This window comes from Stegostoma tigrinum, chromosome 11 (genome assembly GCF_030684315.1).
Source record: "Stegostoma tigrinum isolate sSteTig4 chromosome 11, sSteTig4.hap1, whole genome shotgun sequence".
Classification (NCBI taxonomy): domain Eukaryota; kingdom Metazoa; phylum Chordata; class Chondrichthyes; order Orectolobiformes; family Stegostomatidae; genus Stegostoma; species Stegostoma tigrinum.
Genome location: NC_081364.1, coordinates 58,737,794 through 58,749,948, shown reverse-complemented (window position 1 = coordinate 58,749,948; position 12,155 = coordinate 58,737,794). Strand labels below are relative to the sequence as shown.

At 44.0% G+C, this 12,155-nt stretch overlaps 1 protein-coding gene across 2 annotated transcripts in view; it reads right to left on the bottom strand.

Annotated features, from left to right (window-relative positions):
* Window positions 1–12,155, bottom strand: part of sumf1 (sulfatase modifying factor 1) — a 175,387-nt gene that overhangs the window by 92,360 nt on the left and 70,872 nt on the right. For both annotated transcript variants that reach the window (XM_059649972.1, XM_059649973.1), the window contains exon 6: window positions 2,606–2,720. In XM_059649972.1, the coding sequence (XP_059505955.1) occupies window positions 2,606–2,720 (115 nt within the window). The remainder of the gene's footprint in view (window positions 1–2,605; window positions 2,721–12,155) is intronic.

Below are 12,155 nucleotides of genomic sequence, written 5' to 3'. Positions count from 1 at the left end.
CCTCTCCTGGAGTACGTTGTTCAAATCTGGTTGCTCTGTTATAGGAAGGCTACTATTAAGTTGAGATGGTTCCAAAAAGATTTAACAGGATATTGCCGGGAATGGAGGGTTTGACTTATGAGGAGAGGCTGGATTGGCTGGGACTATTTTCACTGGTGCGTGAGAAGTTGAGGGGACCTTATACAGGTTTATAAAATCACAACGGGCATAGATAAGCTGAATGGCAGGTGTCTTTTCCATCAGGGTGGGGGATTTCAAGACCAGAGGGCACATTTTTAATGTGAGAGAATATAGATGTAAAAAGGACGTCAAGGGCAATTTCCTTTTACACAGTAAGTGGTTCGTGTGGAATAATCTTCCAGAGGAAGTAAGTGATGGATGCCGGTACAGTACGACATTTCAAAGATGATAAGTCCATGAGGAAGAAATGTTTGAAGGGATATGGGCCAAGCACAGACAATTGGGATTGGTTGAGTTTGAGATTATGGGCATGGAATGGTTGAACTGAAGGATCGATTTCCATGATGTATAACTCTGTGACTGTGAATCTGCTACATGGGAAACTACATTCAATTGCCCTCTAGTATATGTGTAAAAGAACCTGCACCTTGAATCCCCCATAAGGTTTTGAAGAATCATTATGTGGTAAATCTCCTTCCTTTGGCCCTCCCAATGCCAAATGTGTTAACTTGCAGCAGGGTGCTTTCTTTCTTCTCTTGCATTTGGATGTAAACTGTCGCTTCAACAGAAGTTGTGGAGGAAAACCTATCAGGTAGGATCACACGCCTGCAAAAGAACCTTCAAGATCTTCTGACCAGCAATGTAAACAAATGGAAAATACTGTACAATTCAATACAAGCATGTACACTATCCCAGATGATGTTCCTTTGGTCATCTGAATGGGATGCATTTTTATCACCTAGCAGAAAAGTAAAAGTATGCCCCCATCTCACGTTACACTGCCCAACTCTTCAGTCTTACGTGCGGGTATGGACACTTAGAATTAGCAAGTTAACCATAGCACATCATCATAGTGCCTCGGTCATAAGAGGCACGCAAGTACTCAGGAAATTCTGCCAATTGGCCACTCAATACTTTCTCAAATTGTATGTCATACAATTTTCCTTCAATTAGTGAACTTTGTAATGTTTAAAATAAGAATCCAAACAAAAATGGAACAGTCTGCATGTCATAAATAATGTAATTACATTTATTCACTCAGTTGTCATTTGTGTTTTTTATGAGAATTAAAATTGACACCATTCTGATTACAGCCTTGTTATGGTTTGATTTCGTCTTCTGTGGACTTTTTTACAACATGCATTAAACTGAGGAAAGAGAGCTAGAGACAGCAGAAGTGCTTTCCATATTCTAATTGAAAAACAGTGCTGGTTAAATATTTAAATAAGCAAAACCTGCGACAGAAATAGATTGGGAGAGAAAACGAGGGAGTCACTGCAGAAGGAAATCAGGTTGTGGGCATAGGAGTACGGAGTCATAGAGTCATGAGATTGTGTTCCCCAGAGAGCAGGGATAGCGAAGAGACTGAGTACTTCTGAGGCAGAGGTAGATAGTTTCTTGATTGACAAGGGAGTCAAAGGTTGCCAGGGACTAGGAAGAAAAGTGGGTGTGGCATAAGCTAAGGTCCATGCAGGCTTGAAGGGCTGGACCTTACTTAGAATCCCTACAGTGTGGAAATGGGCCCAAAAGCCCTACACGTCCACACCATACCTCAGAGCTTCCCACCCAGACCCATCCCCCTATACCCACCTACTCTACACATCCCTGAGCGCTGTAGACAATTTAACATGGCCAATCCACCTAGCCTGCACTTCTTTGGATTATGGGGGGAAACCAGAGCACCTGGAGGAAACCTATGCTGACACAGACACAGGGAGAATGTGCAGATGGTCACCCGAGGGTGAAACTGAACCTGGGCCCCTGGTGCTGTGAGGCAGCAGTGCTAACCCCTCAGCCACCCTGCCGCCCTACCTTGCCAGACACCAACCACCTTTATGGGGAAGGGGTATGGAGGACCGAGGGAAGGGTGATTGTCGAGCAAGGGGCCTGGTAAGGACACAAGACCTGGCTAGGTAGTTTGAAGGGAAAGATTTAATGGGAGTAGAAGGTAGTAGGAAGGTGAAGGGATGACGGGGCACAAAGGGGCTGAGTAACAGGTGAGAACGTGTGTGTTTGAGAAAGGTGGATGCAAACAAAGGCTGCTGTTGTTGGGGGCTCATTGTTCCCACAATGACCACTAAGAACACGTTTGCTGAGCCTCTTTTTTGCTACACCATACCACCCACTACATCAGCTAGAAAAAGAAAGCAAGAAGCAAATGATTACACAGCAAGGAGCAAAATCAGTTCATGAAAGAGAAAGAATGAGACAAAGAAGCTGATGAAACAAGGCAGAGGGGCAGAGAAAAAGCACTGCAAACAAATCAACGGTAGGTTAAAAAAAGAAATGCAACACAAAGGCGAGAATCGATTCATGGTTTTGATAGAGCAAGCATTTCCTATCAAGCTGCAGTACATCCTTTCACTCACTTGGAGTAATTCCACAGGAAGATGGATTAATTTGCAACAAACTGACTGGCACTTACAGGGGCAGTCTTGGAAAAACCATCATCTGCTGTGTTGTGGTGTGGGAAGTCTCCCTGCCAGATGTTCATGTAGTGCTCACCCTTCGGTTGTAACTTGTTCCCCCATGGAAAGAGTCTGTGAGGGTGTGAAAATTGATGTAATTGTTGAGTACGTGCATCTTCTGAGCTCACGGCTGGCAATCAGATTAAGCAGCATCCCTTAGTCAGCATTAATCATTTTCTCTCTCTATCACCATCACGTGTTTTAACTTTCATTACACTGGTTGAGCATTACCTTAATATAGGCAGACAATGATGCACGAACAGTGGCAACCTAAAAATTAAAAACTCATCAGGTTCACGTAGGACAGTTTGCAGGGAGATTGTTAGGCAAGAGATTTCCAGCAGACTCTGACGTCAATGCTTTGAGCCAGTGGCAAGAGAGCAGTTCTTGTGCAATATAAAATAGCTTTCAACCTCAGGCTTTGCATCTTCATGATAAAAGGCTCCCTTAAAGTAGACAGCGAACTAGTGTGTTGAGCTGCAGGCTGCTGTCTCACACACGTTAAAAGCAAGGCATAGTACAGTTTCCTTCTCACACTCATTCTTTAAGGTTCTTGCAGAGGTTTGTAGCTTGGGTTGTGGATGAGGTGTTGGCTTGCTCACCGAGCTGGCTTGTTAGCGTACACTGTGCTATGTAACATCATCAGCGTGGGCCTCCGATGAAGCGACGTTGTTCTACTCCACTTGGTATTTGTATGATCCGGTCTGTTGTTAGGTTGTGTCATTTCTGGTTCTGTTCTGCATGGGTTTATACAGGGGGCCTAACTCCACATGTTTGTTGATTGCATTATGGGCTGAAAACCAGGCCTCTGGGAATTCCCGTGTGTGGGTTAAGCTAGGATGATTACATTGTTCCAGTTAAACTGATGACCGTCATTGTCTGAGTACATTGAGATAAGGGGAAGTTCATCATGTTGTTTTGCTGCTAACTGGTGTCCGTGTATCCTGACAGCCAGTTTCCTTCCTGTCTGGCCAAAGTAATGTTCGTTGCAGTCATTACAAGGTATTTTCTGAACTACACTGGTCCTGCGTGTAATGGGTATGGGACCTTTGGTCCTTGTGAGTGTTTGTGTAAGTGTGGCTGCAGGTTTGTGTACTACCATGATTCTTAGTGGTCGTAGGAGTCTCATTGTCAGTTCTGATATGTTCTTGCTGTACGGCAGTGTGGCCAGTTATTGGGGCATACTGTGACCTCTTGTTGTTGTCTGTTTAGTCGGCACCTGCGGATGAAGTTGTTGCGATATCCATTGTTAGCAAATACTTTGTACAGGTGCTCTTCCTCCTTCTGTGTAGTTCTGGCATGTTGTAGTGAGTTGTGACCCTGTTCGAATAGTGATCCAATACATGAATGATACGTTTGTCATCATTAAACAAACCAAGTTGGACGAGACGTACCACCTCATCAACAACATTTTCACCAGGATCATATTTACAAGAGAAGAGGAAGACAACAGTCAACTTCGTTTCTAGATGTCAGGGTAATGAATGACCAATGGGGAGTTCGAAAGCCACAGTATGCAGGAAGGCAACCCATATTGATCAAATCCTCAATTCCCACAGCAATCACCCCAATGTCCATAAACAAAGCTGTGTTAGGACACTATTTAAACAGGCCACAACTCACTGCAACATGCCAGAATACACAGGAAGGAGGAAGAGCACCTGTACAAGGTCTTTACTAATAATGGACATCCAAACAACTTCATCTGCAGGTGCCTACTCGATCGACAATGCCAAGAGGACACAGTACGCCCCAATACATTAACAACACTATCCTGGAACATATCAGAACTGACATGGAGACTCCTGCGACCACTTGGAATCATGGTAGCACATTTACCTACAGCCATACTGCGACAAACACTCACAAGGACCAAAGACGCTGTATCCATGACATGCAGGACTAATGCCGTTTACAAAATACCTTGTAATGACTGCAACAAACATTACCTTGGCCAGACCAGAAAGAAACTAGCTATTGGGATACACAGTTCATTTTAGGGATGAAAACTGCCATCCTTACCTGGTCTGGCCTACGCATGACTCCAAAGTGGTAGAGTGTGGGCAATTAGGGACAGGCCATAAGTGTTGACCTAGCTGGCGATGTCATATCCCATGAATAAACATAAAAACATAAGATTTGCTCTCTGTCTCTTTGATGTTAGTATTACCTGCACCATGGCAGTGCTTTAGGTTCAGTTTACTTTGGTTTCTCAGAGTCATTCAAAATACAAAGACACTGGAAAGAGTTTGAATGTTCTGTTCTTTCTTCCTGAGGCAAGCACATTAAGTCTCTATCACGCATTCCCGAACTGATAAAGGAAGAACATAACTGAGGTTACTGTGGCGTATTGCACAAATGATTGATAAACACCAGATGTCAGCCAGTTGTTTCTGTGTGTATTTGCAATTAATTCAGCTACATCACAAGCACAAACAATGCAACTCTTTAGTACAATGTCCCAGAAGCAGTCTCTTAAATCGAATCATCTCCCCAGCCCCACTTAGATTTGCAACATGGATGTGTTATGCACCAATTTAGTGCATTCATTTCTCTCCTGATTCTCACGAATGAAATGGCACAAAAATAATGGCATCAATTTTTTGTTTCACTCGTTCATGAATGTGAGCATTGTGGCTTACCCACCATTTACTGCCCACCCTATCCCCTTGAGAAGATGGTGGTAAGGTCATACTGAACCACTACAGTCCATGTGGTGTAGATACACACTGAATTTCATGGCAGGTGGTTGTCATTTTCCAGGATTTTGATCTGGCAATACTGACGGAACAGTGATATATTTCCACATCAGGATGATGAGTGGCTTGGAGGGAAACTTGCAGATGGTGGTATTTTCATGTATCTGCTGCTCTTGTCCTTCTAGAAGCTATAGAATTGGAAGGTGCTGTCTGAGGAGGTGTGGTGAATATATACAGTGCATGGTTCACATTGCTGTCAGTGAGCATCAGTGGTACAGGCAGTGAGGTGAGGTGTTGCCTATCAAGCAGGCTGCTTTGATCTGGATGGTGTCAAGCTTCTTGACTGTTGATTACTCCCACACATTCCATATTTGCACCCTTTCTCAACTTAGGCTTTTGCAAAAATCAACGCTGTAATCTGATAACAGAAACGGTCAGGGTACAGGAATTTCACAAACATGAAAGATGAAGAGATTATTTTGTTCCAATTTGCTCATATCATAGGCGATTCTGTTTTCTCTCGTGCCCAAATACAAAGCATCAAATGGAAACAGTGATCCTTTGACTTTCTTCTTCTTCGAGTTCTCTGCCCAAAAGCAGGTCCAACCTATAATGCCACAAGGAGGTAAATCCCAAATCCAACCCATTTGGAAACACCACTCCAGGTGGTTGAATCCTGTGCTGTTTGTGTCAATCACATGCACACTCTCCGTCCAACCAACCAACCAATCCCTGAAAGAGACAAAGTTGCTGTGGCAACAAATACTTTCATGTTTTGACGTGGAGCTATGCACAGTGATGGTCAAGTCTCCAATCTCTTTCTTTTGGTTAGCTGACCAGGTATCTCTCTTACAGCCTGGCATTAGTGTATGTTGGAAAAATTTACAAGTTGATACTGAGCCTGTCTGACTGCCTTATGAATGCCCCTTCCTTTGTAATCAAATCTTGACGTGGGACTGAATCCAATAGTTTTTTGTGACTCCGAGATGGTCTTAATTTCTGTGTTCATTTTGTACATTCTTACCAGTCTCCCTTTGAGCTTAGAGCACACCAGTCTTAGTTGTAATCCTGACTTTATTATCAAAGCTGCTGACAAAGTCGTGCTGTGGTAGTCAGGTACCAACTCTAAGACACACCTTTTTGCCTCCCCGAGATCTCAAGGTCATCAAGCCATTGTTTCCAGGACTATCACAGGCCCCATCTCCTTTAAAGATCTTCCCTGCACAGTTTCCTATCTTGTAACGCCAACGTCAAACAGACTGCGTCTATCTTCTTCCCAAAATCCACAAACAGGACAGTTCAGGCAGACCCATCATTTCAGCTTGTTCCTACCCCGCTGGGCTTATTTCTCCCTCTGTTTTGACTCTGTTTCCTTCCCTTCTCTAGTCTCTTCCAAACTACATTTGTGATTGTTCTGATGGCCTGTAAAATTTCAACAGTTTCCAGCTTTTTGGCTTGAATCACCACTTCTTCACTATGGACGTCTAATCCCTTTCCAACTCCATCAACCATTAGGACAGTCTGATACACTTTTACTTCCTCTTTGACAGAAGTCCTGCACAATCCCCATCTAGCGCTGCCTTAGTCCGCTGCTTAAGCTTGTTCTTTCGTTGAACAGTATGTCTCAATTTCCCCAAACAATGGTGTGGGTTTAGGTAACCACATAAGTTTAAGTTATGCCTGTCTTTTTGTGGGGTAACTGGAATACTTCTTGTTCAAGTCTGATTCAGGGTCCCTCCCCCAAGACTGTTGCTAGTGTAGCAATGATTGTATGTTAAAAAAAATCAATTTTGCTTCTAATGTCCACTTCCTCTTACTTTCACGTGATCTGTCTCCTACATTTTGCTTCCTTGACGTCTCTGGGGAAAGGCTGTTTACTAATATTCCTTACAAACCTGCCGATACACAACTACTTTGACCATGCTTCCTTACACCCAGTTTTCTGCACGGGCATCGTCCATTTTCCCAATTTCACAGTTTCTGTTGTATCTGTCCGGATAATGCAACCTTGCACAACAGTGCTTCCAACATGACTTCCTTTAATCTCAACTGAGGACTCCCCATCCCTCCAAGACGCACTGTGATTAACAGGGCCCTTAGCCATGTCTGATTAATTTCCCATTCTCTCACACCCACCCCAACCAGATGTTGGTAGTATTTCCCTTGTCCTCACTTTCCATCCCACCAGCCTCTGTATTCAACAGCTCAACCCCTGTCGTTTCCATCACCTCCAGCACGATGCCACAAGCAAACACATCTTCCCTTTTCCAGTCAGTTAAGACGGCAGTAGAGTAAGATGCTTCTGTTGGAGCTCCTCTGCTCGCCAGCTCCTTTTCCTCTTCCTTTCTTTTTTTAAACGTCTTGTTCCAATTTTTCTTCACCCACTGGTCCCCCACAACTTTTACCTTCTTACAGTACCTTACCCGGAGGGAATGAAGAGTGGAGTCCGAGACCGGCCCGGTACGGGAGACAAGTCGCAGCCGGAGAGGGAGCACAGCGATCACAGACCAAGTCCCGGAAGCGAGTTGTGTCCAGAGCCCGGAGCAGGAGGAGAGCGATCACAGGCCGAGTCCTGGAAGCGGGGAGCAGAGCAAACACAGGCAGAGCTGGGAGCCGAGTCCTGGATGGAGCGCAGCGTGTGGAGGCAGTGAGGTCTCGTGCCCTGAAGCCCGATGGGCATGGACTCAGTGAAAGAAATGACTATAACTTGAGTACTTTGAAGAGACTTTTTGTTCTCATTCTGGACTATTTAAACTCTGCATTCCCATGCTGGCCTTTTTTCACTATTTCAATTCTGTAACCACTTCAGGTGTCTGTACACACATACCCTGTATCTAAGATGGCACCGAGAGACAACATTGTAAACTTTTCACCGCACTCATTCACAAATGCATGTGAAAATAAAGGCTGTTCTACTCTATTCTGAAGGGACCTCTCCCTCCACAACACCCTGGTCAGCGTCTCAATGCCTTATCCCCCTTGCAGCAGATGCAACACCCTTTACCTCTTGACTGCCTACATTGTTCTATACATAACCTCATGATCCCCTCAAAAGCTTGCACAAAATATGGTACATTTGAAGTCACAATCACCAATATAATGCAGGAAATATAGTCGCCAATTTGTGAAAAGCAAGATCCCACAAAACATATGCTGATCAGATAATGTATTTTATGGATGTTGGCTGTAGAAGTAATGTTGGTCAGAGCACAAGGAATGGAATATGTCTACTGGTGAATGTTACTCAAGGGATGAAATGATTGATGTCCAAAACGCAGGAGCTACAGTGCATGCAGTTCCTTATTTGTGTAGGAAATAATGTAAATGTTTGTAACAATGTCATTGTTATGTTGACCTAAAATGAAATTTACCTCAGTGAGAAATGTCCTTTGTTAAGTAGTACTTGAGTGATGTTCCTTCTAGCTGCTTTGTTCGTGAAATCTTGTCAATTGGTTTCATTTGCATCAGTTCCATGGGGATTCCTTTCTTTTAAAAGATGTCAGCCTCTGAGGGGATTGTAACAGGAGCAAATCATGTACTTTTAGAACACAAATAAAACAGAGTTCTAACGACAGGTCACAGACCTGAAATGTTAAGTCTGTTTTTCTCTCCACAGATGCTGCCAGTCCTGCTCAGTATTTCTGCTATCTTCTGTTTGGACTATAGAGTTTGCTTGTTTAATCCCATGATGGTCCATAGATGGAAGACAATTGGCATCTGGGTGATCACAAGCTAAAGCCGATATCACCTCTCACACTTGATATGCAACCGACATGAAGCAAAGCTGGGCACCTTCTTTCACTGTGTCATCTACAAAACAGCAAGAATCATGGAATGTCTACAGTGTGGAAGCAAGCCATTCAGCCCGTTAAGTCCACACTGACCCCTCCCAAAGTGCTTCCCACCTAGATCCACCATTTCCCTGTAAACCTGCATGTCCCAGGGCTAATCCACATGGCCTGTGCTTCCCTGAACACTATGGGCGAATTAATCCACTTAATCTGCACATCTTTGGACCGCGGGAGGAAACTGGAGTACCCGAAAAAAACCACACAAACGTGAGGAGAATGTGTGGAGTTTTGAACAACAGTCACTCGAGGGTGGAAGTGAACCTGAGTCCACAGCGCCGTGAGGCAGCAGTGCTACCCACTGAACCACTGTGCCACAAGGTATGTGGTTTTGTCAAGTCTTGGACTGTATTCCAAACTGGAGCGACAACAGTTCATTGTTCAATATTATGCTTATTTTTAGAAAAGATGGGCAAAATTAAAAGTTTATTTAAAAGAAAACGTAGAGCTGTAACTGACCTGCTGGAGCGTTCTCCTAAGAGAGATGTAGTAGATAGAACTGCTGATTGTACATTACACATTTTTTATTAAAACATCACAGGCGTTCTTTATCTGTCTCACATTGCCAATATTATTAGTAACTCAGATAATAATAAAGTAATAAGGAAATAAGATGACAGTTTCATATTTACAGGGAAACGATACAGTCTAATAAAAACTGCCGTGGTGGCTTTTGTGGAGGGGAAACACATGTAATGGGGAATTTTATATCTTCATCCTGTAGGATTTGAATCCTGGAGCAGGGTAGGGGCCCAAGAGAAAGAGTACAAAAATTTGTTGCCTTTGACAGCACAGAATCTCACAGCACAGAAGTTGTCTATCCCTGTGCCAACTCTTTCCTTCTCTCTGTATTATATGTATATATTCCTGTTGCGTGTACCGTATTTAAAACAGCAATTGTTGAGAGCTTCAAAAGGGCATGCACAAAACAAGTAAAATTATAGAAAATATAAATATATCCCACAACATATTCGGACAGGATCATAGAAATAGTATGTTTTGGCCCATTTGAGCCTCTGCTGTCTCTCAAAGAGTAGCTGTGCTTAGTTCCATATTCTACTTTTTGGGGAATCTGTAATTCTAGAAGTCCCTCATCCTCAATTACCTGTTGAACTTCTATTAAAACAACTTAGGGTCCCCCAACTTTTTCAAGTGAAGCATTTCAGATTAAAACACAGTTTAAAAATAAGGGGTAGGCCATTTAGAACAGAGTTGAGGAAAAACTTCTTCACCCAGAGAGTGGTGGATATATGGAATACCCTGCCCCAGAAGGCAGTGGAGGCCAACTCTCTGGATACTTTCAAGGAAGAGATAGATAGAGCTCTTAAAGATAGTGGAATCACGGGTTATGGGGATAAGGCAGGAACAGGATACTGATTGTGGATGATCAGCCATGATCATAATGGATGGTGGTGCTGGCCCGAAGGGCCGTTTGGCCTACTCCAGCACCTATTGTCAGATCTTAATAATTCTCAGTTGGTAAATTTATCCTCATTTTTCTTCTAGATCCTTCCTCCTTCATCAGTGTTTTTGAATTCAAGCATACATATGTGTATGAGTCACTGTAGTTGGCACAAATGGGCCAAAACAGACAATTTCTATGATTCTGTATGAATATTTTGTGGGATATATTTATATTTATCTATCAGGCCTACATGACATAACAGAATACAAAATCAAGCAGAGCAAGATCGCGGACATAGGCACACCTGTCCCCGATGCGCTCAATATTTTCTATGCTCAGTTCGATCAGAATACCAGCAGCACTGCGTCACGTGTCCCGACAGCCCTGGGCACACCTGTTCCCTCTGGCAGCACTTCAGTCCTCAGATCAGTCTTCCTCATAGTCAACCCAAGGAAAGCGACGGGCCAGGACAGAGTCCCTGACTCTGCACATCGATCATGTGTGGGCCAGCTGGTGGAGGATTTCACTGACTTCTTTAGCCTCTCCCTCCTACTAGCTGAATGCCCACCTGTTTCAAGCTGACCACCATCATCCCCGTACCCAAGAAAACACATGCAGAGTGCCTTAATGACTACCACCTAGTGACCGTGTTGTGAGTGGCTACTCATGGCTCACATTGTCTCTAGCCTGCTAGCCTGCCTCAATCCCCCGCAATTTGCCTACCGACATAACAGGTCCATAGCGGATGCCATCTCCCTCGCCCTGCACTCGTCCCCGGAACATCTGGACAACAAGAACATCCACGTCTGACTCTTAGTCATCACCTACAGGTCTGCCTTCAACTCCATTAATCCCTCCAGACTAATCTCAAAACTCTGAGGCCGAGGTCTCTGCTCTATCCTCTGCAACTAGAGCCCCAGCTTCCTGATCCACAGACTGCAATCGGTGAAGACAGACAAATGCACCTCCTCCAGGATAACCCTTAACACTGGAGCCCTCCAAGCATATGTTCTCAGTCCCCTACTGTATTCCCTGTACATCTGTGACTGCGTTGTCCTCACCTTCCACTACATCAACCTCTGCGTTCAGCCCTCTACTATTCCTGCCACCACCAAACAGATTTTCTCTCATCCTCCCATTTCAATGTTCCAAAGGGGCTGTCTCATTCTGTGACACTTTACTCCATCCCTCAGTCAAACCTACCACTCTTTCTTTCCGCTTCATGCAAGTTCTGGAAATGCATTGTGTGTAGCATTGACCTCTTTCCCTCTTTCCATCCCGGGCCCCAAACAAATCTAACAGTGTACGGGGCAGACTCCCTACTTCCAAATCTAACAGTGATTTTGTTTTAAATCTTTCAATTTAGTGTACCACGTTCGTTGGTTTTGCTGTGATCTCCTCTCCACTGGGGAGACTAAATGCAGACTGAGTGCCTGCTTTGTGAAAGACCTGTGTTCAGTCTCTAAGCATGACCCAGATCTTCCAGTTGTTCATCATTTAATTCTCCAACTCGTTTGCAATTGGACCTTTCTGTCCTTTGCCTAAACAAAGCCCA